We start from the raw sequence: 26,436 nt of genomic DNA, 5'->3' as shown, positions 1-26,436 counted from the left end.
GATTCTCCTCCCAAGGAATTTTCTTCTTGCGTAAGTTTTCCTTGGCACAGAAGAAAAATGAGTTCCAAAAAAAGGCTTTATTAGTGAATCCATGACCTTGGGCTAATTTGCGAAATTCCATATTCCTCTATTCTTACAGAATCCTAAAATCTATGGAAAAAAAAAAAAGAAAAAAACCTTGGAAAGAAGTTTCTGCATAAATATACAATATTATTCTATGCAATGTTGGCTTCTCCCTGATTGAGAGGAAGAAGGGAGAAGTGACACTGAGCATACTTGGAATTATTTATCTGCCCAATCTTAATTACTTGGTCTGACTCCACTCACAGTGGTGCTACCTGAAGATTTTATCTCACTCATATCCAGTGGAATGCTATCAAATAGCTTAGACTTGGAAGTGAATTTGTTGAAATGAAAAATGATAGACTTAATTATTCAATATGATGCTTGTAATAAAACTGAAACCATCTCTAAGTGCAGAACCATGGTAAAAGGAAGTATTTATAAGGGATTCAATTAGTATCCTTTTCTATTCTATGGTTCATCTCCTTTAGTTAGGTGTCATAACCTGTTGGTGGGACCAAAGCAAAATTAGATATGAAGGGCAACTTATAGATATCACTGTAGGAATCTCTCCTAGGAGGGAAATCACAGAAGTTATCTTTGAATACCTCAGGGGGAAAAAAAAGTGTCAAGACAGCTTGGTGCAAGAGAGCAGGGAACTTTGATGTTGTTCTTCAGTGTATTTTTACGGTCTTTTCTGGTTTTGCTGTTTGAGTAGGTTTAATGTAGCATTGCAGTGCTGTGCCATTTTCTGGGTTACCTTTCTTCTTCTGGGTATTCTGGTCCTTTGAAGAGACAGAAGAAAACTTCTTAGGCTTTAGGATTCTGCATCACTGAGGTGATAAATTGTCCTGTGATTAGTCAGGGAGTTTCCAATCTGTACGAATCCAGGTGAAGATATTTTCTTCAAATAGGATTGTTCTCGAGCTGAAATAGCTGAACACAGAAAACCTTCCAGCAGATGAATCTGTATTTCCCTGCAGCAGGTATAGATGACCCCATTCTTAGCTAATGAGGGGATTAGTGACTGAGCTTCCTTTCAGCAGACCATAAACACTGTGGGAAGAAAGAAATGTAACATTCTACTCCCAGTTGCAAGTGATCCACAAAAGAGAGATTTGCTTAGTGCTCACGCTAGAATGCTAATTAAGGAACATTGTTAAGGGCTAAATACTAGGCTGGGGCTTAGGTAGGCTTGTCAGAGAACGGGGCAGAGAGTCTTGAAGAAAAGCAGGTATTTGGTTAGTTTGAACGGGCATTCTGGTATTAAAAGTGTACAGCATCTTCCGGTGATTTCCAGCAGTGTTCCCAACTGGTAGGACACTAAATACAGGGCACGTAGGCATTTGAGGAAAGATTATTCAGCAAAAGAATTCATTTGAGAATGATTATTTCCCTTTGAGTGAAGGGGGCTTATTTCCAAGTTCCTGAAGCAAGCTGCCTTATTTTAGCTCTGAGAGCCCCTCTGAAGGGACTGGAGTCCCGTTTAACACAGCGAGGCAGGGGGCAGTTATCAGGGGAGAGGAGGAAATCCTCCTCTGGCGCTGGAAGCGATCGAGTTCCTAATAAGGGAATCGGCTCCAAATGGGGCTATACCCTCCATTTCCAGGAAGCGTGCGCTGGGTGTGGTAAAGGCAGAGCTTTCTCTTCCTGACAGCTTCTTAAAACTCTGCTTTTGCTTGCTTAATAAATGGTCCTGGAAAAGCACATGAACTGCACAGCAGCAGGAAAGTATCCCGCAAGTGTGCTCGTAAAGAGAAAAGTTCAAGGAAGAGTGAAGGCAGCTCTGATTCGGTTATTTACCATCAATCAGACTGTTGCTTGGCAGGGAGTGGATGGTTAGGAGCCTGAACGAGCTGAAAAGGGGCAGGAAGAAAGTGGAGGCAGCATTCTTCCTATTTAAAGCTGCATCCCCTGAAAGGAGTGTTTGCAGACTGCGCTGGAGCTGGTGCTGAAAGGAGGGCTCGCAGACTTTGTCCTGGAACTGATGCGGAAAGGCAGAACGACTCCTCAGCTGGCTTCATGGTGCTAAAATAACCTCACGATTCTGCACTTTTTGCTGCCCAGGGAGGATACATGTCTAATATCTAGGCATGATGGCAGTCTTGGTACAAACGAGAACTTTTTTCATCCTCGCTGCTTTATTAGGCCGATTTGTAACCATAAAAGCGCAAGAAGTGGAAGAGTATGAAGGTGGTGAGTTTCTCTCTACCTCTAAACAATTATCATAATCCCCCCTCTTTGCATGCAGTGTGTTTATTGTGTGATTTGGCTAGTAAGTGGAGTGGAAAACCTGGGATACGGGAGTATTGCTTTCACATATTGAGAAGGAGGCAGAGAGGGGTTTGCGCTTTGGGTTTTTGAGCGGAAGACCGAGGTTTGCGGCGCTCGCTGCGGGCGCGGAGCGGGAGGGGCGGTCAAAGGCCAAGTGCTGCCGCGGGGCGCTCGGGCTGAGCCCCCGTCCCGGCGGGGCTGCGGCCGCTGGGAAGTTCCCAACAAAAGAAAGGGCTTGGGACGCGGCTGGAGGACAGCTGGGCGAGCGAGCTGGGAGAGTAAACACCGAAGCCTCGCAGGGTGGAGTCGTTTGCGCTGAACTACATCTGCTTTCTCACATTCTTTGTTTTAGAGAAATGCAGAAACGTGGATTCTCCCTTTTTTCCACCCCTCCCCCCTCCTCCTTTTAATTTTCCTTTCTTTCCTTCTCCGGCTCGTTCTTCCGCAGGCTCTTGCGGAGGGGCTGCAAGGATGGCAGGATGGCACAGAGCCTCCCCTCGGCGGGGCTGGGGCGCGGGGCGAGCTCCGAGCGGGCAGGAGCGCCGGGGAGCTGCGAGCTTCACCCCCCGACCTGCACTGGCTGAGGCTGCCTGGTAGCCCTTCGTGTTCAGTGTCATTTCAGTGCCTGCCAGAGAGACACTGATGGTCAGGAGCAGTGACTGTGCTCTTTCATCAGTCGGGATGGATGTGGTGATCTGTGTTGATTTCCTGAAATGCGAGCAGGCTGGCTGTGGGATAGTCTGGAGCTGTTGTACTCCGGAGCGTACTTCCTAGCCTTCTTATATGTAACACTGGCTTCTTTTCCAAATTATGCCCTACAAAGTCCCTTTGGAAGGCATTCCAGCACATTGTAGGATGTACCCTACAATGCAGTTTGCACTTTATTGTGTATTTTTAAGGTCTAATTTTTCTTGTAACGGAACTTCTCTGGTAATACGCTGGATTGCATAAGTGAGGAGGAGTCAAAGCCTGATGAATAAACCAGTGCAATATTTCTGAAACTTTTGTTCTACAAAGCAAAATGAGACTGTCTTGCCCGTGCACAGCTGTGTAAGAAGTCCCATAGAGGGGGCACTTTATATAAACTTGTGAATGTAATTCATATACTTGCCATAAAGGGAGGCATGTATTAGCATTTGTCAGTTACATGTAATACCAAACAAAACACTTGTGAAAATACTGACTTCATTTTTGGTGTCCATTTAATAAAAATTACAGCTTTTTGCCTATTTAAAAAAAATTCAAAATTTATATGAGTTTTCTGTGGGTTTATTACATGTCATTTGCTAGATTGTTGGAATTATGGAAATTGTGGGATAAGCCAGTAGTGTAGCAACAAGTTCTGGGATGTATTTCCCATGTGCTGTTTGCCGAGGCAACTGAGAGGTACGTGGTAAGTCAGAGAGCAAAATATGTTGTAATAAATTAGTGACATCTGTTTACACTTACATCACTTACTCATCTTCCTGTTTGAGAATTAATAGCTTTTGTCTACTATACAGACCTTTTTCCAATGTTCATTATATTAAAAAGAAACCAAACCCAAACCTATTTTAATGTGATCTGAGAGTTGGTGCAGTGAAGATAGAAGTAGGGTGCATTCTACACCTTGGTCTGGTTTAATTGCATAAGAAAGGGATTTCACCTTTCATTTAGTTCCTGATTGAAGCCTACAAATGCTGAAGAGTGGACAGGTTTTACTCTTAGTTTGTCTTGGGTTTGGTGTTTGTGTAGAGGTCTAACATCAGTCAACACTGTATTTTACTGCAGGTGACTGTCTGTAGAGCTGCTTTATTTCTCATTCACTTATTTACTTGAATATAGGTACTACCAGATAAACAAATATTAGAGGTATCTGGGAAAGCAAGAAGGGCACTTAAGAAAGCATAGATTAGAAAGTCCATCCAGCTTTCAGAAAGGATATAAAGCAGTGTTGTACCAGTCATTTTTCATGACAGTCCTCAAAAAAAATGAGGGTTGAATGCTGCTTGTCAGCTTTAGACACAGTGGCAGAATGAAACAGCTTTTGTGGCAGTATGTTACTGAATTTATCATAAGGGGGATTGATATTGTTAGATAAGTTGAATATGATAAAGCAGATAATATAGTTAAAAAACCTTAATGAAAGAACTGTAATACTTATTCAAACCAAACATACTGTTTAGCTTTTTGTCACTTACCATTCCTGTGCTTTTAAGTAATGTCAGTTTCTTTATTAATTTTTTTTTCTCTTGAAACCCTTGCAGATTGATCTGTTCTGCTCAAAGCATTTGGCTGGTAGTGCTACATAGTACACATCCTTAAAATGCATGTGAAAATGTGAAAACCAGACACTTCCAAACCTATTACAGCAAAATTAGTCATTTTGAGACTGGCTGTTTAAATGTGCCTATTTAAAAGTTATTTATCAATAAGGTCAGTGCTGCAAAATCCTAGAAGGACTGAAAGATCCTGGTTTTAGTTTCTTTGTAGGGACCTGGTCTAGTTCAGAAATGCAACAGGATCAGAAAGTGCCCAGGAGGTGACTGAAATTCTGTGCTGTTTAACCACTGAATACCTGAAAAGTCTGAACTTTTGTGTTTTCCACACAACTCTATGATCTTTCCTCCGTTCCTAGGGCTTAGGATAGAGGGAACTACTAGCAGAAGCAGGATGTGCTTCTGGGATCCTTTCTTGTCCCCTTGGGAGTGTAAAAGTTTTTCAAAAACAAATTAGAAACACACCTTTAGTGGAAAATCTGTACACTTGAATCAGATTTGAAATTGTGGGAATCACTTTGTTCAGGAAGAATTGTCTGTGCAAATTTCACGTGGTGGTTTATTGCCACCATTTCCCATATTTCTCTTCAATCCTATACTTGCCTTTGGTTCTCATCAGGTTTTGCAATGCACCTTTGTCTGAGTTATATTTTCCTGTCCACCTTTTGTGGTGTCAACCCTCCTTCAACTGAGATCAGTGTGAGCCCTGATGCGGATTTAAAAATAACTAATTTGTTCGACAGTGTGAACAAGGAAGAGCAATAAATGGCCATTGTTCTGTTTAGATTAATGATCCTCTTTGCCTTTTTTGAATTCTCGAGGTCTTTCATTTTGTCTGGAAACCATGCAAGAGAGACAGGAGAGTGAGCTGACTTTGGAGACAAAAACAGCTCAGCTGCTGGAATGGGGGCTATTAGCTGTGTCCATTATCTTCTCACTGATACTATCTTTAGGGAGATAAGACCTTGCTACATTGTGCAGTCCCCATAATGAGACAAGTGTTGGGAGTAAGATGACAAGTGAAAGTCCTCTGTAGCTATGAGAAAGTGAAAGAATTATTGAGTGTTTGTGCCAAATGCTTATTTGGATTTTATGGGTCTTTCATCTGTGTAAAGAGTCCACACAGCTCCTAAGGAGAATGATACTGTATGATTCTATATGAAAGAGGAAAAGCACCCCTGTTTTTACAATTGTCACAATTTTAGTGAGGATCTGATAGTACTTAGAATTACAGAATTATTGTTTAGGTTGGAAAAGACTCTTAAGATCATTGAACCCAACTGTTTGCACAGCACTGCTTCTGTAGATTGACACCCCAGCTCAGCTTGGTGCTGACTGTGAACTTGCTGTGATCCCCTTGTGCAGATCATTGGCAAAGATACTGAACAGAACTGGGCCCAGTACTGAGCCCTGGGGAACACCACTGGTGACCAGATACCAGCTGGATTTAACTCCATTCACCACCAGTCTTGGGGCTTGGCCATCCAGGCAGTTTCTTACCCAGTGGACAGTGCACCCATCCAAGCCATGAGCAGCCAATTTCTCCAGAAGAATGCCATGGAAAACAGTGACCAAAGCTTTACTAAGTTCCAGGTAGACAACATCCCAGCCTTTTCCTTGTCCCATAAGTGGGCCACCTTGTCATAAAAGAAGATCAGGTTGGTCAAGCAAGACCTGCTTTTCATAAACCCATGCTGGCTGTACCTGCTTATGTATGTAAATGATAATCCCCTGGTTATGCTGTAGTGATTCTTTTTTCCCCCTATAAGTTCCAGATCCCCAGATTATGTCCGTACCTCTGCTTTCTTAGTGAGAAAACCTGCATATGTGTGCATGTAGGTATATATGTTTGGGGGTTTAAGCATAGTAAATAATTCAAAAATAAGAATTAATATAACTCTAAACAAGCAGCAAATAGGAATCTAGTATCTATGAGACAAAGTTGTAATTCTGTGGGGACTAACTCATTGAATTAGAAAACTTTCCTGACTGTAAAAGTGTGGGAAGGATACTTTACACTGAAATTTCTACAAGAAGACTTCTCGAGAGGACTTCTTCTGTTCAGCCTGAGCAAAACTTTGCTCAAAATTACGGAATACATAAAATTGAGGGTGATGTTGAACTGTCTACATTAACTTGCAGTTTTTTTGGAAAATACATTGAAGAATATGATGAAGATTGAAGAATAATTGCATGATGTGTTTGTTAGTGCAGGCATTTTTCCTTCCTGATGTTTACAAATATGGATTATTGCCATAGAAACTGAATGGTCATTTCATGACTCATGTTTTAACATGCTCAGTCTTCATTTCTTGGTTAGGTCTTTTCATCCTTGCAGTTTGTTTCAGTGTGAAAACATTCTATTGGTCCTATTTAACAATACTTAAATGTAAATTGGTAAAAAATATGTCTTTTTTAACTTGATAACACTTTAGAAATTTTCAGAAAAAAAGAATCTACCAAATCTCATGACTGATGATAAATGCTCCTAGGAAACCCTGCTTAGGAACAACTCCTGGTGTTGAAGGTGTGTTTACTATCTGGGTACACTGTAAGTTACAATTTTTCTGTGGTTAGAACTAAAAGTGGTCAACTGACCACTTAACTTGGTTTTTGGTGTTTTTTCAGAAAAGAAACACAGGTTCTTGTGTGTATGTGCAGGGAAGCAGGAACTGCAAGGGCAGATCTTCATGCAACAATGTAATCCTTTAAAAAAACTGAGCAGATGTTCATGGCCTGTATACAACTATTTTTCCATATACAGAGGAAGGCAACAAACTCAGTGCCAAGAAATAACAAAGTAATAAAAAATAGTCAAAATTCCAGCTGGAGGCATGTGATCTATCCTTATATGTGCACTGTTTCACTAATGTTTGTCATTGTGACCCTGCATATTTTTGTGTGCAGAGTCCTGATGACAGAATTTTCTCAGAAATTATTCTTAGAAAGAATAAATCAAAGTGTTAATCCAGTGGATTCTCAGTTGGGGCAGGGAAGAGAAACTGGACTTGCACTTCACTTTGTTGTGTAGACAAACCCCCCATTCTTTATATAACCAACAAGGCAAACCCAAGTATCCTTTAATGTAAAATGAATAAATTAATCAGATTAACTTGGAATTTCAGTTTTTGACAAAGGTTTCTTGGAGTTGGAACTTTCAGAGCACGAGGAAGGATTGTTGCACTGCCTGAAATCTCAAGCTGCAACAGACCCACCTTGTTCAACTGTCCTTGAATGCCCTGGTGAGGCTGTCATGTGCAGAGGGTCAGGTATGATTTGAGCTGGAAAGTAGGATGCATTAATTCCAAGTTTAATGAAGAAAATGTATTTCTTTCCATTGTATAAAATGAGAAACCAGGTACTTTCAAGCTGGAGAAAAATGGCTCTTATCTATGACAGTCATGTAACACAGAGGAACAGAGGTACCCCAGGGGGTGGCATGATGTATTATTTATGTCTTTTATGTAATCAGTGCATTGTGTATGTAGAAATAATACCGTTTCTCTAGATACTTTTTTTTTTGATCATGGATTGTTCTGTGATTCTGTGCTTTTCCTAGCTTAAATTTAGAGGAATTTGAAAAGTTAGTGCTGTTCCTGAACTACAAGAAAGGATAAACCAGTGGTACTGACTATACGAAGTAACACAATTATTTTAATATAAATGGTTATTTCACAATTTGATTTATAATTATGAAAACAATTATGTGCTGGAAGCTTTGAATGATGATAAAGCCTTGATGCTGTGGTAATTAAAACATCCAAACCGTTGCTTACAATTATCTCTTCTTAGTAAGCAACATACATTTTTCATAGCCTGCTGTGCTGCCTTTTATTCTTGCAGTGAGAAACAATTCCATTATTCCACTATCCCACCCGCATTTGCTGCAGAAAGGTCATGTGTTATATAAGCATGAAGACTAAGAATGATTGTCAGAGAGCCAGTGGTGGGATGCTCCCTGTTCAGGGAGCTTCTATTCATGCAGACCCTCGGGATTCTGTTTGTATCTGCTGCTGAAGATAGGTCTTGTCTTTGGAGAGCTGTCCTGAGGTTGTTCCTTGGCCATCTGCTGCCAGCTGAAACTTGTTTGGAGCTTTGGAGAATTTGCATTTTTCTGCTGCTCTGTGTGAGCAGTATAGCTGGGAGAGTGATATAATGAAGTTGTTTTCATACTGAAAAGCTTTCTTGGTGGTTTGTGTCTTCTCTACTTTTCATTTATAGCCTTTGGACTATGCAGCAGTAGCATGGGAGGACTAAAGAATTAATTTGAATCTTTGTGCCCTTGTTCTTTGGATAATGTGGCTGAATAGAAACACAAACAGCGACTCTGATACTGCTGGCAGGAATTCAGAGCTTTGGACATGAACTCATTTAGAGTAAGAACAGAAGAGTAAACTGTGTCCCTGGGGTCTGCTCCCTGCTGAGCAGTAGATGTCTGGCAGAGAAGGTCCATACAGTATCTTCTCCAAATATTCTTTGGTCATTAAGTGCTTGCCAGCATCCTTCAGCAAGCTGACCACCTGAAGTGCAGGATTATGGGCATAATGGCAGTGTAGTGTAGGAAAAGATTGTGGGAGATAAAAGAAGAGTCATCACAGAACTGTTCAGGTTGGGAGGGGCCTTGAAGCCCACCCTGTTTCACCCCCTGCCATGGGTGGGGACACTTTCCACTACATCAGCTTGCTCCAAGCCCCATTCAACCTGGCCTTGGCCACTTCCATGGATGGGGTAGCCACAGCTTCTCTTAGTAATCTATTCCAATGCTTTATCCAACACACAGGAGAGAATTTCTTTCTAGTATCTAATCTAAACCTGCCTTCTGCCAATTTGTGAGTTTGTCCTGGCCCAGTTGCTCCAAGATTATTGCTTCACGTTAAAATGGTAGTGAAAATCCAGCTAAAAGCCAGAAGGAAACTGTTCCTCATTTGAGGAGAACTGTCTCGGGCCAGCTGTATTATCATAGGTACTCAGAGGTTATGCTGAGGGAGCATTTTGTTTAAAGCAGTTCTCTCTCTTTCAAGAAATCATAGACAAGCTTGATAGATATTAAATCACTTTCTAGTCTGAAATCTCATGTCTCCTGTCAGGATAAACATCCCAGTAGATCAAGAAAAAATATTTAAGGAAAAAAGTTAAATTAAAGAAGCAGCAAACAGAAGCTGTTTTACACTCAACCTTTCACAAATACTTTCTTTACTGGGTTCTATCAAATCTTCAGATCTAATAGAAATGTACTGAATTGCCATAGTGATTGCTATCCTATGACAGTTATTTATGACTTATTTTCTGTCTACTTCAAAGTAGGAGTTTTTTCCTTCAGCTGGAGTGTCTCATTTTCCAAATATTGAGGATTATTTAGTAATCTTTAAACCATCTATGCTATTTCAGAAAAATCAAGTTACCCTGAATTTATTTCGTCCAGATTATGAATTATTGTTGACAAGTGATATAATCAATAAACAAATAAAGTTTTGGTTTTTTTTTAACCAAGTATGATCTATTTTTGGCTTTCTTGCTTATATCAGTGATGAGCCCCTTGGTAGGAAAGATACCATTGAGTAGCTGGGTTATCTCACTTCTCAAAGGCTCTTGGAGGCTTCCTGAAATTCTTCTGAATAATCCTCAGCATGTCCAAAGCTCTGAGAATAGAAGAGGAAGGGAAGCAAGAGGCAGGAACTTCCAGAAGGGGGTTGGGAGTGTCATGGGGCTTGGACCTCTGGAGGAGCTCTCAGCTCCATACAACCGAGGGGTCATTGTCCTGTTGTGACTTTGGGCTGTGGAAAAGGGTGGAAATAGCCTGCATTTCCCACTCCTTCAGAGGCACAGGCAAAAAGTGGTATCTCTTTTCCTCTGTATTAATTTTCCATTGGAGTGACTTCTTTTACCCTTAAAATTCCCAAACCAGCACACATAATGTATGCATTGAAAACCTGTTGGTTTTGAATACTAAAAAGATTTCAAGTGTGAGGAAGAGAACACAATCCTAAGAGTAAATATCTGTACTTTAGAACTCTCTGGAATCAGGAGTGTTGTGGTCTGTAAAGATCCCCAGTATATATGCTCACATCTTTGAAAAAAATAACATGTTTGTAACTTACTGCATGGTAAAGATTAAAGTGGTTTAATATACAGTGTGTTAGATTTTTGTAGGGAATTTTACATATATATGTGAGTGTGGTGTCTTCCCACTGTATGGGAACTACATTGCAAGGCAGATGCACCTCACTGGTGAAAGTCATGGAGGATGATTTCCAGATGTTTAGTGCTTGCTTTGGCAAGAGGCAGACAGGACTGGAACATGCTTTGGCGGCAACAAAGGAAGGGAAGAACCTGATGTCAGAGGCATTGAGCCTGGTGACAAGCAAAGCAGAACATGGGAAATGGAGCCATGTGGGGAAGGAAGAGCCAACATGACAGTATGGCTGCTGTCACCACACTGAATCCTGGAGTTATAGTGGTGCCTGGCAGAGTGCTGGGAGCCTACTTCAAAAATTAGGAATGACGTTAGGTAAGTTATCCTTTACCCTTTTTCTTTTTTATTTTTATTCCTGTTATGATAGAAAATTCCATCTAAACCTGGACAGTGAGCTTGAATAACTTTAACATGCTTTGATTTTCTTTTCACTGTAAAGTGCAGGGCTTCCTATGAATTTGTGCAGCTTAGAGCACAAAGCATCCTTGATATCAAATGAAGCCTTAGGGTACTACTGTAATATACATACTGAGTCATTGTGCTAATAATACATTTCTGGAATGGCATGGATTTTCATGTTGAATAGCTGGCTGGTTTCAGAAGTGGAATCTGGCTCCTCAGCAAAGAAATCTCTGAATCACCTGCTTGCGGTAAGGTTTCAGTAGGCACCTCTCTGGGGCTGGCTGTCCTTTTCAGTGTACACGCCAGCACTTTGCAGTTTTACCACATTTTAGCAAAAACACTCACACTTCTTGGTTTGGTTTGTTTTTTAGAGAGGAGAGCAAGGTGAGATGATGGGGAGAGAAGAGCTAAATCTTGATCTCTTTAGGCTGTGCATGTTTGCCCTTAGGAAGAGTACCAGGGCCAACCAGTGTGAGAGGCACTGCTTTAATATCAGTGATTGCATTCTCATGGTTTTTAAAATGAGGCTATAGAGCACTTAGTTGTTGGGGTAGGCTTTTTTCTTTTTTTTTTCCCTCCAGCTGTTCTCTGTTTCTTTGAGCCTTTCCTGGTTTCCTAGGAAACCTCTGCAGTATGGAATTTATCTATTTTACAGGCAGTTTATTTTTTGTGTTTGAATGTAGTGAACATGGAAAGTAAATATTTGGTAATTTAAATCTCCCTTTCAGGAATGTAATTTAGAACCTAACTTGAGGCACATGAATGGTCTTATTTATTGTAATGAGACAACTTATACCTTTATTTTATTTTCTCCTTAATGAATGAAAAAATTAATTATTTCAATTTTTCTTTTAAAAGAGGGTAGCAAGCTTCAGGGTCTTTTAAGCTGAAGTAAGATTTGATTAGGTAAAATGATGCAGCACTGAGTTATTTTAAATGGAATAGCTATCTTAAATAACTTTTATCAGTTATACTGACATTTTTGCACAAATTCACATGATTTGGCTTGCTGCCATCAGTAAACATCAGTACAGAAACACAGCCCAGTTTCTGGTTTCACTGGAAACCAAGGGAATCTTGGTGGTTTTGGTTTGAGTTTGCTTTATGCTCAAATCTGACATATTAAAGGTTCTTGCATAATCTCAGATACACATGTACAGAAGACCATGGAAATTAAGGCTTTTGGGGTTCTCAAGATGATTTATGTGCCTAATAATGCTTAATATAATAGGTGAACTCCTGGTCAATTTTATATCTAGCTACAAGAGATTCAGTAAGGGCCTAAGTTTGGGACAGACTTCAGCATGCCTTAGTCAGGAGAGTGACTTGGCACTTCTAACACCCTGATCTCTAGCTCTGTCTGGGAGAATGCTTTGGGACCCCTAGGCTGGAGTGATGATAGCAGAAGGGAATGTGACTGGCTGGAAAGGGGATGCTCCTGTGGTCCTGTTTTCTAACAGCATACAGCTGTGGCTTAGTCTGAGTCCTATAAATGTGAGTGAGTGTTGACTCAATGCCATGAGAGGAAACTTTCTGGTGTGACAGTACAGTTCCTGACATGCTTGCAATTTCAGAATGCCAGGGGAGAGAGCACGACTCTGCTGCTGCTCTTCATGACTGCATCCACATCCCTGCATTCAAAGCCCAAGTTACATCATTGGTCCTACCTGCCAGGTAGAGTTCTCTTGAGAAAAGGAGTAAGGCATTCTGCCTGGGCTGCTTTTTTTTTTTTTTTTTCTTTAAAGTCTACTTACCCTGCTGGTTAAATGTTTAAACATCTGAAAAGGAGTCTGCAAATATAGCTGAAATATAGCACTGCTTTTCAGCTAAAGCTGGTCTTGGGCTGAAATATTGGAGTGAAAGCATGCACTCTTAAATAGTATTGTTACCCAGACTTAGTATGCACCAATAGTTAAATTAGCTGGGGTGATCTTAGGATGCAGGGGAATAATTCCTGGAAATGTATAGCTTCATCAAATGATGCCCTCCGGGCTTTGCTCTTGGACACAGCTGGGAGACACTGTTGCAGCACTTACTGTAGGGTATTGCAGGGAGGTGTAGGCTGTGCTGAGCCCATGGTTAAAGACCTTTACCCAGTTTATCCTTTGCTTTCCACTCTCACACAAGGAAAAAAGGTCTGGCTTTAGTGGATGCCTGTTATCTCTCAGCATAATCTTATAAATCTGAGTCTGGCTAGCATTAATGGAGTGGTTCATCTTCTGACTTTCAGTTGTTTACTTTGAAAGCACAGATCTGGGGCTTCTTTAGCGAAAGGATATGCTTTTACTAAAGTTAGTTTTTAGTTTGTCACAACTGCCACCTTATGCTTCCGGTCACCAAAATAAAAAAATCAGAATTTTTTTTTTACGCCAAAGTGGATTTTATTTCTTCATGAGATGGCTAAAAAAGTTGTAGTCTTGTGTGCATGCACTTTCTCTCTCTCTCTCTTTCTTTTTCTTTTTTTTTTCCCCTTAAATCTCCTCCCTTCCGCAGACTGAGGGACTGAAATTCCTCCTTGAAGTTTGCATGACTTAGAAAATTCTAAGTAACTTGTTTATACAATGGAATGCAGCTCACAATGAGATGTAAATACCAGCGCACTGATCCTCTGGCTTTTGCTTTTGTCTTGAATTATAACTATTTATTGAAATGGCAGAGTGAGCTTTAGGACATTTTGTCCGAATCAAGCAAGACAAATAGCTAATTATTATGACCCCTTTTGATATCTAACAAACTGTGAAGTTTAAAGCTAGATCTAGCTTTGGTCTGGTTCTTTTTGTATTTGTCTCAGGAGGCACAAGGCAAGATTTTTTCACAGGGTGGTATAAGTTTGTTAGATTTTTGGGGGGATGGGCAGAGGTTTTTTGTTTTGTTTTTTTTTTTTTTTTTTTTTTTTTTGGTTTTTTTTTTTTTTTTTTTTTTTTTCCTTCCTCCTGGAGTTATTAGCATAATGAAGATTTGACAAGGAATTTCAGAGCTAATGCAGAAGAAGCTTCTCTTTCCCTTTGTGTGTCCTATTAAAACAGTGCTTCTTGTACTGCTTGCCTTGCTCTGAGAAGACATCAACAAATGGTATAGGACAAGCCCGGTTAAGGCAAATTTAATAAAAAAAATTGCAGGTGGTTCTGGCTGACAATAGCCTCTGTCACACTGAAAAACTTATCTTCCGTTTGAATAGGAATAGAATGACAATGTTTCGTGAATGCAGATATGAAAAAGAAAAAACATCTGCTGTGTAACTTGTAGGTTATTACAGAGGCAGTTACAAATTGTGCAGTGCAGCACAATATTTTCAGGCATCTAAAATGTTTCTTTCAAGTCTTAATGAACTAAACATAGCCCCTGACCCTGAGGGTGATGTAGGCATGTGCCATTCTCTGCTATACATTTTTTGTAGCCCCGTAGGAGATTTGAGGCTAGAAGAAATTGCAGATCTAAATATTATCCCTAATGACAGATGTACTACTAAAGAACACAAAGTATTTCCTCAAAATACCTTTTTTGCTGTTGTAGCTTACACTACTTTTCTTGTTGGTTGTTGTTTTTTTTTTTTCCTTTTAAATTCCCATCCTGTGGGAAACTTGTAGGAGGCTGCAACCAGACTGATCTGGTTTTGGAAATGAGATTGTCTTCATGCAAAGTGCCTGAAGGGTAATATTCTCCTTTTAGTCCAACTAAATGCATAATGAGTTTTCCAGTACCTGTGTTAGAACACTCAGAGCTCTATGAGGAAGAGTCTGACATGCTTGCAAAATGCAGGTTTTTGCAGCCTGTGAAATTTCTGGCACGTCATATGTGACTAAAGCTCATGGCATGTGTTGCACCAGAGCTTTAGACTGTGTTTACTCAGAGAAACTTTCTGCAGAAAGAAATGTAAGTACTATGGACTCTAATGTGGACTATTTGGTCAGGACATGAATATTCAATAACAAGAAAAAATTTGATGCCTTGAACAGACTGGTCTATATGTTATGCAGTCTGCATAAGAGTATAAAATCAGAACAGAGAACAGAAAAAACTGAAACATATTACAGCTCTTTTTGATCCAAACCCAACTTTGCATTTCTGATTAAGGAATATTCTGTGAGTCATTGAGCATTTGAATTCTCTCTTTTCCTAACATGTGAATAGCTCAGCAATTACCTGACATTAATGAGTTATTGTGTAGGAAAGTTTTCCACTTTCTTAACAGCTTAAGGTGTTACCTATGTTCATAAGAAGTTAATGTTAGGGAAGATGGTTCCAGGACATCAGGTGCTTTTGAGGCCTGATTGAAAGGGAGTATGTTTGTAAAGCCAGTTCTGGAGCCTGTGTGAAGCATAGCCTGCCTCCCATGTTATGGCAGGAATATTCAGTTGTGCAGCTCAATTGCAGGAGGATGTTTTGCAAAAGACTGTTAGACATTTTTGTGTGCTGTCCTGTTTGAAAGAAGCTGCTTCTGTGATCAGGTGGATGACTGACATCAGTGCTATTCTGTGCTTTCAGTGTTTATTTCCAGGTGTGCATCTGGGATTTAATTTATTGCCCTTTAGAGATTCTCAAGGGTAATTATGTTCTGAATAAAGCAGTCACAGGTTTTGTACTTTACCAGTTGGCTCTTCTGTCTTTATGCCTTTAGCACTGGGCTGCTCGGAGTGTATTGTTTTAGAGACAGTTTGCCAGTGATCAATGAGGCCTTTTTCCATATTGACCTCAAACTGTTCTTGATTACATAAATCCAGGCAGCCACAGCAATGAGGTGTGCACAGAAAATTTGCTTCATGGAGGGACTTTATAGAGCTTACAGTGCAGTTAATTGAAATTACATAGCAGTTATGGGAAATTCATGGTTAGTTATGCCTTCCCTCATGCTGTGCCTTCCCTCAATTCTTGCCATGAAAGAAACACATATCATTCACTCCAAATTTGTTTTTGTTGTAAATTAATTACTTTGAGGGTAAAAAGAGAGAACTAGTTTCTTTAATATGTATCAATTCCCATTAGTGAAACAAACAGAAAACCAGTGCTTGGCTGCTGGTCCTAATTATGATTCTGAGTTGATTCCTACATTGGAAAAACAGAATAAACATGTACATTTCCATTGTTTGTCTTTATAGATCAGCATGAAAGTAAGAAAAGTGATTAATTTCAAGTTAATGTTTTTAACAGTGAAGTTTTATTTTCACAACCAAGGTGATTGTGAAGTGGAAATTTGATTCTGATATGCTTGGCACTGAACTACCAACCTTAGATTTTTTAATGTAGTGAAAATATTATTCACTAAAATTGTTTGAAGGAGAGCCACCTGTGCAGATGTTGTGTATAACTGAGATGATAAACACTTTATATGAATCTGAAATTTACAGGTTTATTCGTAGAAGAAAAATTTTGGCTGAGAAAATGATGAGTGAAACTTTTTTTTTCTTTTTATCATGCAGCTCCCAGGTTTTATTTGTTCACATGTTTTTTATTGTTTCACATGTTTTATTTGTTTTTCCTCTGGTCTGCAGTATGTAGTGTAAATGCAGAGTTTGATATAAACAAAGTGCTTGGAAATTTCTCCCTTTCACCAGAAGAGGTTGGGCCTGATGTCAGTGCTGAGACCCATGAGCTGATCCTGGGGTGACGTCCAGGCTGCCACTGTGTGTGATGAGCCTCCTCCCTTCTTTTAGACTGGTACATTTAAATGCCAAGCCAATCTTTGTAATTCCTGAATTTGACACAGAAACAGTGAAATAAAGGAAACCCACCATTTATTTACTTCAGCTTTCATGAAGGAGGCCTATCCCAGGCTCTAGGCAACCTGCCATCAATTATCCATACAATTCTTAACAAAAAAGGCAAAAAAGCAGTAAACCATACCCATGTTTGCCAACTGCCTTAGCTTAGGGGTAATTAAATCACCCAGCCCCTCACATTCCCTTAGCCCTCTAATTCTGCTCCTATCAAGCATTTGTTCCAGAGACAAGCTATGTCTCTGTTGGAGTTAAAAATGTACATTTTAATATATTCCAACAGATCATGAAATTTCCTAGTTTAGAAAGCTGGCTGTGCCAAGCTCCTCTTCTATAGACTATAATTTCCTTTCTGAAGAGAGAAAGAGCATCTGGACCTACTCAGTCCCCAGCACAAAGCTTGTCCACGTCAGCAAACTGGAGCTCCAGTGTGGCTGCCCAGGGTCAGCTGTGGGCTGCCTGGAATCTCCTTATTAAACAAGCCCAGAGTTTTGGATCTGGACCAAGCCCCTAAAACTGATCATGCTGGGACATTTGAATTGTCCTGTTTCAATACCAGAACTCAGTTGCAAAAGGTCATTGATGCATGCTGCAGACATTTCCCTGTGTACTCCAAGTCTCAGATTTCTAGTGCAAAATCTTATCCGAGCATAACTATGATTAAAAACCCAATTAATGGAGGGGTCTGCTTTCATTCATTTCTCCAGTGGACAAGGGAATAGACTGTGTTTAACTTTCATGATCTTAAACTGTCAGTTTAAGATTCTCTTGGTTTCTGTAGAAAAATTTGTTTAGAACTTATATTCTTAGCCACTGAGACGAGAGAAATTTTCCAGCAATTAAATTTCTGTCAAAGGCCATACTTGAATTGTAGTAACATCAAGTTATAATTTTGCATTTATGGTAGATTATTAATTTTGGGGAGAGGCTGGTGTGATATCTAATTTCGGGCCTGATTCTGTCTCCGTGGTTCTTTCTAGATGACTGTTCTGACTTCGCTAAGAGCAAATACACTAACATTATTTTTGGCACTAAACTCAAGGATTGTTGGCTACTGCCGTGCTTGGGTAGATGGAGATATACAAATGGGATCCTCAGTACACGTTAGTCAGGGAGATTGGAACAAGAGAGATTGGAACAAGATGCTTCCACGGGACAGCAGTTGTCTCCGGACCTCATGGCCTCAAAAAACCCCAACCACAAACCCCACACTAAAAACCCAACCCCCTTATCCCCCAAAGAAAACTCAGCACCAGTCTGGGTTTTCTGGGTTTCAAGGTGCTGTGTTGGCAGCCAAGTCCCACCCAGGATGCCTCTGAAAGGCTTGTTTGAGCAGTGCTGAACCAAGGTCACATCTGCAGTGGATTCTCTGGGGTTGGTTTTCAACACCAAATAATTTTGCAGTATATTTTTCCTTTGATTGCAATGTCATACTTAGGTTACTAATGCATGAAAAAAAAATGTACTGTCAAGTCAGGTCATTTGACTTACTCTCCTGACATTTCTGTTTGGAAGAGGCAGATCTTGGAGTAGGTCTTCATCTGATGTAAATTACAGTGCTACCATTACTACAGTGGAATAATTTACACCAGTTAAAGGTCTGCAAGATAATCCAGAGATGAGGTGTGCCCCATGTTCTGTGTTTTGCCCCATTGTCTGTAAAATTGGAATGTATTAAAAATGGATGAGTTTCTATTGTGGTGTTTGTTGTGGTGTGTACAGCTAGTGCAGATCATAGTTAGCAGTCATGCAATGAAATTCTTATCCTTGCTAAGCTTACTTTGCATGTAAAGGACATGCATAAATTTGGAAATATTTCCTAACCTCCAGGCTGTAATTTGGGGTTAGGAGAAACTCCCACAATGCACACACACTTCTGAACTGGAAAAACAACTGAAAATGTAACAAGCTGTTGTTGGCTACTTTTTGTGTTCTCATCCAACACAGCCCTGAAAAGCCCGAATTAAGGTTTGGATTAGGGCCTCATTCAGTTGTTGTGATGTTCTTACTGAGATTCACAGTTCTTTTTCCTAATTGGAGAACATGAAAAATAGCTTTTCTTCCCTCCTGGATGAGGGGTTGGGTCCTGGTATGGCCTTGTATTGAGTGATCAGTGGATGCCATTTCAGATGCCGTGTGATGTTGCACAGGAAGGAAACAGACAGGTTTCAGTGTGTTAATTCCTGCTCAGAAATAGATAACACTGTATTTTCACTGATACCATTGTACATGTCTTAAAAGAGGAGCAGATCTTTTTGTCTGGTCCCTCAGAAGTTGGGCAAGTCCTTGTTAGGACTGCAAGTGTTGCCTCAGATTCTGTGATATTAGTAAAACTACTAATAGTACTACCTAAATGTAACTGTAGGAGGCTTGTTTGTCTCCTCCTGACTGAAATGTTTTGTTATTTAAATAAAGCATTGGGATATCATCAAGCTTGTGGTCCATTGAAAGGAATGAAATTAGGGAAATTATGTCCATGTTGTTCTTTTGTGTATGTTAAGTCAGGAAGAAAAACAACTGATAAGATTAATATCCAGATAAGTGAACATTTGAAGTTCTTGAGATCATGTCATCTTCTGGAAATATGGAAATGTCCTGATTGCTACAGAGCTCTTTTTAATAGGCTGGGGCAAATGCTGAAGTGTGTGTAAACAAATCTGTGTACGCATATGTGGGCAAAAGTAAGAAAAGCGTTGATTATCTTGATGAATGAATATTAAAGTGTGTCACTTAAAAAGAAAAACAAGACATTATGAATGTTGGCATAGTGGGATATTATTTATTTTCCCCCCCCCAGTTTTTATGGAAATGTTTAGGAAAAACTTATGCTTTAAAATTTCTTTCTCAAAGAGGCAGAAAATAGTATAAAACAAATTTAACTTGTTCTGAAAAATTAAGCTTTTTTAATTCAGAAAATTGAATTACTAGACAAAAATGTACTTAGAAGTCAGGTTTTTACCATAGGACAATTTCTTAACTGATGTTCCTGTGTAAGTAGTCTTTCATACAGTGAGATAAGCACCCCCATCTCTTCCACAACATCTGTAACAGCTGTCCCTAGAGCCAGGAAGATTTCTATCCTTGCTAGAGCACTACCATGGATGTTTCCAGTACACTGACTTGATTCAAAAATTATGTAAACAAGAGAAATGGACATGGAGCCAGAGAATTCACAAGCTGTGAAACTCAGGTGGGGGAAGAGTTGAGCCCCATGTTGAGAGGAGACATTTGTTGTTTCACTGGTTCCTTTCTTTGCAGCATCACACAGAAGCACTGGATTGTTGGGGAGAACTGTGAGGAAATAAAGGGGGAAAAGGAAAGTATATCTTTCTTTCAGCCTTGTGCTAAATCAGCACAGATTTCAATTAAAATTTAGTGATTTTCTGTTGTTTTTTTGGTTTTTTTTTTTTTTTAAGATCTTAAATTTTTGTGCTACTTAGTGTTCTCTGGGATTTTCTCAGAACTTAGTAAGCAATATGGTTGAATTTAAGTCATTGTTTAATATTGTGTATTGGTTAATAATATGCCTTGTGTTCCAGAATGAAAATAATCAAGAAAATGTACATAAAAAAAATTAATGGCTTGACATGCTTTTGTGTTTAATGACTAATTATAATGGGATGAGATATGTTTCTGTGTTTCTCTAAATAACTCTCTTCCCTCTTTTTTTCCCCAGTTGATAAACATAGTTTGGGAAAATGGAAGTATGAAATATGACACTGACATCAGCTTTCTAAAATTCCATTCTGACAAGCATTTTCTATACTTCCATTAGATCCTGACAGAAGTGCAATCAAAATATTTTGTAGCCAGTGCAGAAAGGCAGGAAATACTGTTAATCTTTGTGGGCTGGGGTGTTTATTTTTATAGCTATGGATTAAAGCTCTCTCCTGTAGTTGGCAGGAGAACTTATTTGATAATGCGTAGTAACTTGGCATCATGTTGGTTTCCATAATTGCCTTTCCATGTATTACACTGCAGCTGTTGCTTTTCCAGTGATCCAGGTATTGCACTCTGAGGTACCTGAGATGAAACCCTTGTACTGGGTTAACAAGTATGTGGGTGTAATGGTGGCAAGGCCCTTTAAAAAATGACTTTCTGTATGTTTATAAATGAGTTAAAAGTGTAGCTCTTCGTTTGGAAACATGTCTGACTGTAAGTATGTTTGTCACTCCAGTGTATGGAATAAACACTGCCAGTTCTGGCTTGTATTTCTGGAGGGTTTACATAAATGCTTAATTAAAACAACAGCAACAAAAGTTGTGTTATCCCATTGTAAGGGCTCTTTCGTTATGATGAAAGTAGTGTAAGTAACTGTGTGTAGCAGTTGATCCTCTTTTCATGTGACAAATGTTTAATGTGGAGAAATCATATTTCTCTTAGTTATAGAGTAAAAAACAATAAGCAGAAGTTACTATGTAGTGTTTGAGAGTAAAATATGTTCAAAAAGTGCACCTAGAAAGTTAAAAAACACACCCGGGAGCTGCCTGCATGAAAATGTGGGTTTCCACCTGCAGTCAACCTCAGCACCTTTGAGGCAGCCAGAAGCCATTTTTTCATTTGAAACAACCATGCCAGGGGATGGAATGTCGTTGTAAAAATATTCCTGTGAGGAAAGGTACCAAAACCATGGGAACTGGACAGATTTATTTGCATTTGATAATTGCTCATGAGATGAAATCAGGCTTAAGTGGTACCTTTGCTTGGCTGTTATCTTCTGTCAGGATCAAAATGTAGTTTGTTGAGGGTGATAAAATAGGATATGCAGTGTATTGCAGAGACTTTTGGCTGTGAAGAGCAGGGGTTAATCACTTTCTAGTAGAACTGAAAAAAATCCTCCAGATATTTGTGGAGCATCTCAGAAAAAAAACTAGATTTTTCTTTTTTTTCCAGTGGATGAAAGGTAGGTGGTTGAATTTGTCCTTTCAATACCAGTGTTATTAATGTTGCATGTGATGTAGCTTTCTTTCAAAGTAAGAGATACCTCATTTAAAGAAAAACAAACAAACAAAAAAACTTCTAAAATACTGAAAAAATTTAGCAAAATATACTCATTAAATTTATATTCTTTATATATATTCTGTCCTTCAAAATCAGGTGAAATTAAGTGCAGTCCTCTTGACTACTTTTCTGACATGATCAGAGAGGCAGGTAAAATACATTATTGCTCCTGTAAAATTCTGGAAACAAATTTCTTTCCAGGAAACAGAACTACATGACTTCTCACAATGTGTGATTAGGCAAGCAATGGTGAAATGATCACAGAACCATAGAATATCTTGTGTTAGACAGGACCTGCCAGGACTGTGGAGTCCAACTGCCATCATAACCTTAATACCAAAATCATCATCATTATTATTATTATCATGGAGAAGCAAGTAAACTGAGCAAAACAATAATTTTCATTCTGATATTAAAAATGCTTTCAAATTTTATAAAAACTATTAATTTAAACAAATCAGGTGTTAAATAGATTCTAGCTAAAAAAAAATTGAGTTTATCTTTCCAGCTTAGTGCAGACTAAGGTCAAATTTCTACAAAGTGACCTCTAGTTGGCCTGCCAAAAGAAAAAAAGATGAAGGAATGTACTTGATGAGTAGCTGTCCTCACAGTATCTCAGGGTGAATGGGCCTACTATTTTGGAGAGGTAAAGATTTCAGTGTTCTAAATTGGGAGACATGTAGGCCTGAGTGTTTGAAAGAAGCAATTTATTTGCCCTTTTTACTTCAGGTCGAGTGGTGGTTGTGCATCATTTCATTAGAAAACAACAATAAAAGAAGTCTTTCCAGCTGAACAACCACAAACAAGGGACAAATACTTTCAAATACTACACATTCCTCAACTATAATATAGGAACAAAGTAATATTATATAACCTAAGGGTTTCTTTTTGAAACTTCAAAGTATTTAATATCCTTTGATGGAAATAATTAAGTTTGAAAATATTTTATGTAAATTAAATGTCATCTTCAAATTACTGTTTCATGCTACAATGGAAAAAGACCCCTTTATATCATAAATTTATTAAATAATAATAATAATATTAATCATAAATAAAAAGGTGTCATGCTCAAATCATATCTGCACATTTGAAATGCTTTAGTATGTATACATAATAGATGCATGGTACCGAATTTTTTCAATACAAGTACAGGATCCTGATCTTAGGAGGAGATTGTACAGGACACTTCACAAAGTCTCTCTTTTCTGAATTCATTCAATGAACAGAAGGAATCATCAGGAAAAAATAAATTTCAAAGGAGTTATCTGAGAACAATTAGCATTAGTAGTTTTAGGCAGGGTGTGTGCAAATTGTGTCCCTGATTCCATTATTTGTCATGCTACATCAAATGTTTTAAGGACTTCAGAATTAGTCAACATACTCTGCCTTTTCTCTGGAAAGCATGACATACCAGCAAAATATTTCCAACTTCATTAAAATTTACAGCAAATGGTTCATGTTAATTATGCAAAATAATATCTGGTAAATTATTTTCATGTTCATAATAGAAGTAAAAACAAATTATAGTTTAAGGCTCTAAATAATTTTGCAACTGGAAGATTATCTAAAGATTGTATTTGAATTCAAATATCAGGTTTTTGCAAAGCCAGACATGTGCGAACTGAAACTGGAGTTGAGTCAAACCAAAACACAGGTTATTTTAGCAATATTAAAAATCTCCCAGCCTGGTGTGTAGGTTATTCAAAAGTAGCATGGAGCTTGCAGACCAGTGCCAGCTGCAATCCTGAACATCCCAGCATGACCCAACCTGCTGGTGAAGCCACGTGACAGCCTGCTGGATGCACACACACTTTGAAAATTAGTATTTGTTATCTACTAGGCCTGCTTAGAGGTTGTCCACACCTTGGTATCCAAAATACCACTAGAGGACCCACATTGAAGCAACTGAATCAAGACAAATATATTGATGAATGTGTGCCTGTGGAAGTTTTTCTTCTGCACTGTTTTAGATAGGTATTTGTACTTGAAGTAATGTTCAGACATTATTTTTGTCTAGTGCAAACCTGCGGTTGTTTTCTGGAGGTTAATTAATAGCCCCATTTAAATGACTAATTCATGTAATGTGGTATTTTGGATCTTACAAAATGCCAAGAATTTTTTTGAGTGAAATGTGTTTTACCTGTACTTTTGAGCTGTGTATAAAACTGGATAACTGATAATGATGATGCAATTACAGAGTGAAACCAGCACACACATTAATATTCACCTGTGCCAAGTCTGTACTGAGAGGGTGATGGTGAATCAGTGGAAGGTTGCATAGAAGTCATGAGCAATGCAGCCCACAGCAAGGTTCTCAGTGGCACACAGACATCAAGGGAAGTCAGGGATGCATCAGAACTAGATAAGGAAATCCAGGGCAAGAGCAGAAATGAGGGCTCAGGAATCCTGAGCTTGGCTGCGGGAGGATGTATGTCAAGCAGAAAGTAAATGCAATAGCTTTCCCTTATATAAATAGCATAAATAAATATCTGATATGTCAGGATTTCAGTTTGAGGAAGATTGATTGTGAGTTGTGCAGACCTGCCAGAACCTGATACGAAACATGCGACTGGCAGCAGGCCAGGACTCATCATTAAGCTTTCTCTGTTCTCATGACCTGGAAAGGATTTTACAGCAAAATACCTGAGCTCCATTTTATTTATAATTGAGTTGTTTTCTACAAGGTGGGAAGGTAAAGTAAGTTCAAACTGCTTGATAATGCAGAAAACCAGTGTACCCTTCAGTGTTTTTGGATCAATACATATGATGAATGCCTGATGCTCTGATGCTGACTAAATGGGAATTTATTAGCTGTGGGTTGCTTTACATTGTTTTGTATGACTCTGCAGATGGTTTGTGGGAGGAGGATGTAGGAGCAAAGGTAGGAGTTGGAAAATGATTAGATGCATCTGATACGTATATTGCTGATGTTAGGCTTTTCTTGAAAACTGGGGAAATGCATGTGCAGTTAATTAAAACTTGGTTACTAATAAAGCATTTTGAAATGGAAAACTAGAACTAAAAAAAAGAAAGAACATTCTGATGCTGATAATAGTAGATGAGGTAAATGTCATGAAACTAAAATACAGATAATGCTGTGTCGCTCATTAAGATTTTTAATTCTATGAAAAGTTAGCTGCTAAAAGTCTAAACCATGACTGAACAGTACATTTGGTGCCAGAGATGACATTATTAAGCTTGTATTTTTTTGTGTAAAAGACTGCAACCACTCAGAAACAATAGATTAAGTGCAGCCAAAATGGGAGGATGTGTTCTGTTTATGTGCAGGGGAGATGAGCAGACAGACACGTGCAGTTCTTGCACTGACTGCTCTGTATGAAATCTGTGTCTGAGTGTGACAGCTGCAGAGCAGGACGGAGTGTCTGGTGTTCCCTGGGGCTTGTTCACACGTGCAGTCAGGTAACTGCAGTGTTCTGTGCAAGGGCTGGGTACTGGTTGTCTTTTACCACCATCACCAGGTATGGAAGGGATTGGTTACCATTTGCTTCACACATTTTTTCCTTGCATAAAACGTGTCAGTGGGTTGGGCTACAGTTGTGGGAACGTAGCAAAAGTATTTTTTTTAGAAGGTTGAGACAAAAAAACCAAAGAGCATTCCTGAGTGTTAGGAATTACAGAATTAAAGGTATAGTTTTGATGAGGGACAACTTATCATTCAGAAACATCTTAATGTCACCTTAGCAGAGCCTGTCTATAATTTTGCCTGACATTTGCAAAATTGAAATGACCTTTTTCTGGAATTCAGCTTTGGGTGGGACCCCACTGGGTTTAAGGTAAAAGGTGCAAACACACACTTATTTGGGAAGAATTACACTTTTATTTTTCCTTAATTTATTGATTTGTAGATTGATATTCTTCTCTGATTCTGTGTGTCTAAAACAGAAAAATCAGGAATAAACCTGTGTGGTAGTGAGTCTGATTTTATAGATGTCTTCTGTCCATTTAGCTTCAGCTGCCTAAAACTGCAGTGCTTTAATGGTTAGCAGGTACACTGATAATTAAATAGTTAAACATCACGTATATTGATAATTAACACCAAAGGTGCGTCTGGCTTCATATCAGCCACCAAAATGAGAGTTTGTGCATTCTAAATAAATCTGTGAACTGTTTCAATACTATCAGATGAAGTATATCTGAAAACTGATTTTGTGCCAAAGTGAACAAAAAGATAGCTTTGTCCTCAGTGCCAAGAAGATGTGTTTTCACCACTAGATAATTAATGTGCATTTACTCATGCCAATGTGGAAAACCAGCCTGGATTTTGCTGTGAGGTAACTGTGTGATATAGAGTTACTCCAGGGTAACTCAGGTTGACCTTGTCTCCATTGGGATTTCACAGTGCACGTTCTAATGCTAGTTCTACTGTGAAAAAAAAGTCCAACAAAGGAAAAATTAAAACAGCTATTTCACTTTCATTCTAAGAAACCAAATTTATAAAGATTTTTTCATAGTAATAATTATCTTAGTCTATATTTATTCTTTTCCAAGCAACTGCAATCATACCAGGTAA

General features: G+C 38.9%; 1 protein-coding gene across 12 annotated transcripts in view; it reads left to right on the top strand.

Moving 5' to 3' along the window:
- COL5A2 (collagen type V alpha 2 chain) overlaps positions 1-26,436 on the top strand; it is a 172,560-nt gene that overhangs the window by 63,089 nt on the left and 83,035 nt on the right. Inside the window, exon 1 of one of the 12 annotated variants that reach the window (XM_064433806.1) lies at positions 1,672-2,256. The exons of 10 other annotated variants lie outside the window; for them this stretch is intronic. In XM_064433806.1, the coding sequence (XP_064289876.1) occupies positions 2,157-2,256 (100 nt within the window). In that variant the 5' untranslated portion in view covers positions 1,672-2,156. Of the gene's footprint in view, positions 1-1,671; positions 2,260-26,436 lie in introns of those variants that run through there. One more of the 12 variants, XM_064433805.1, reaches the window with a different exon arrangement.

The sequence above is a fragment of the Passer domesticus genome, chromosome 10 (genome assembly GCF_036417665.1).
Source record: "Passer domesticus isolate bPasDom1 chromosome 10, bPasDom1.hap1, whole genome shotgun sequence".
Taxonomy (NCBI): Eukaryota; Metazoa; Chordata; class Aves; order Passeriformes; family Passeridae; genus Passer; species Passer domesticus.
Note: the sequence above shows the minus strand (reverse complement) of the source record. Positions and strands in the feature narration are given on the sequence as shown.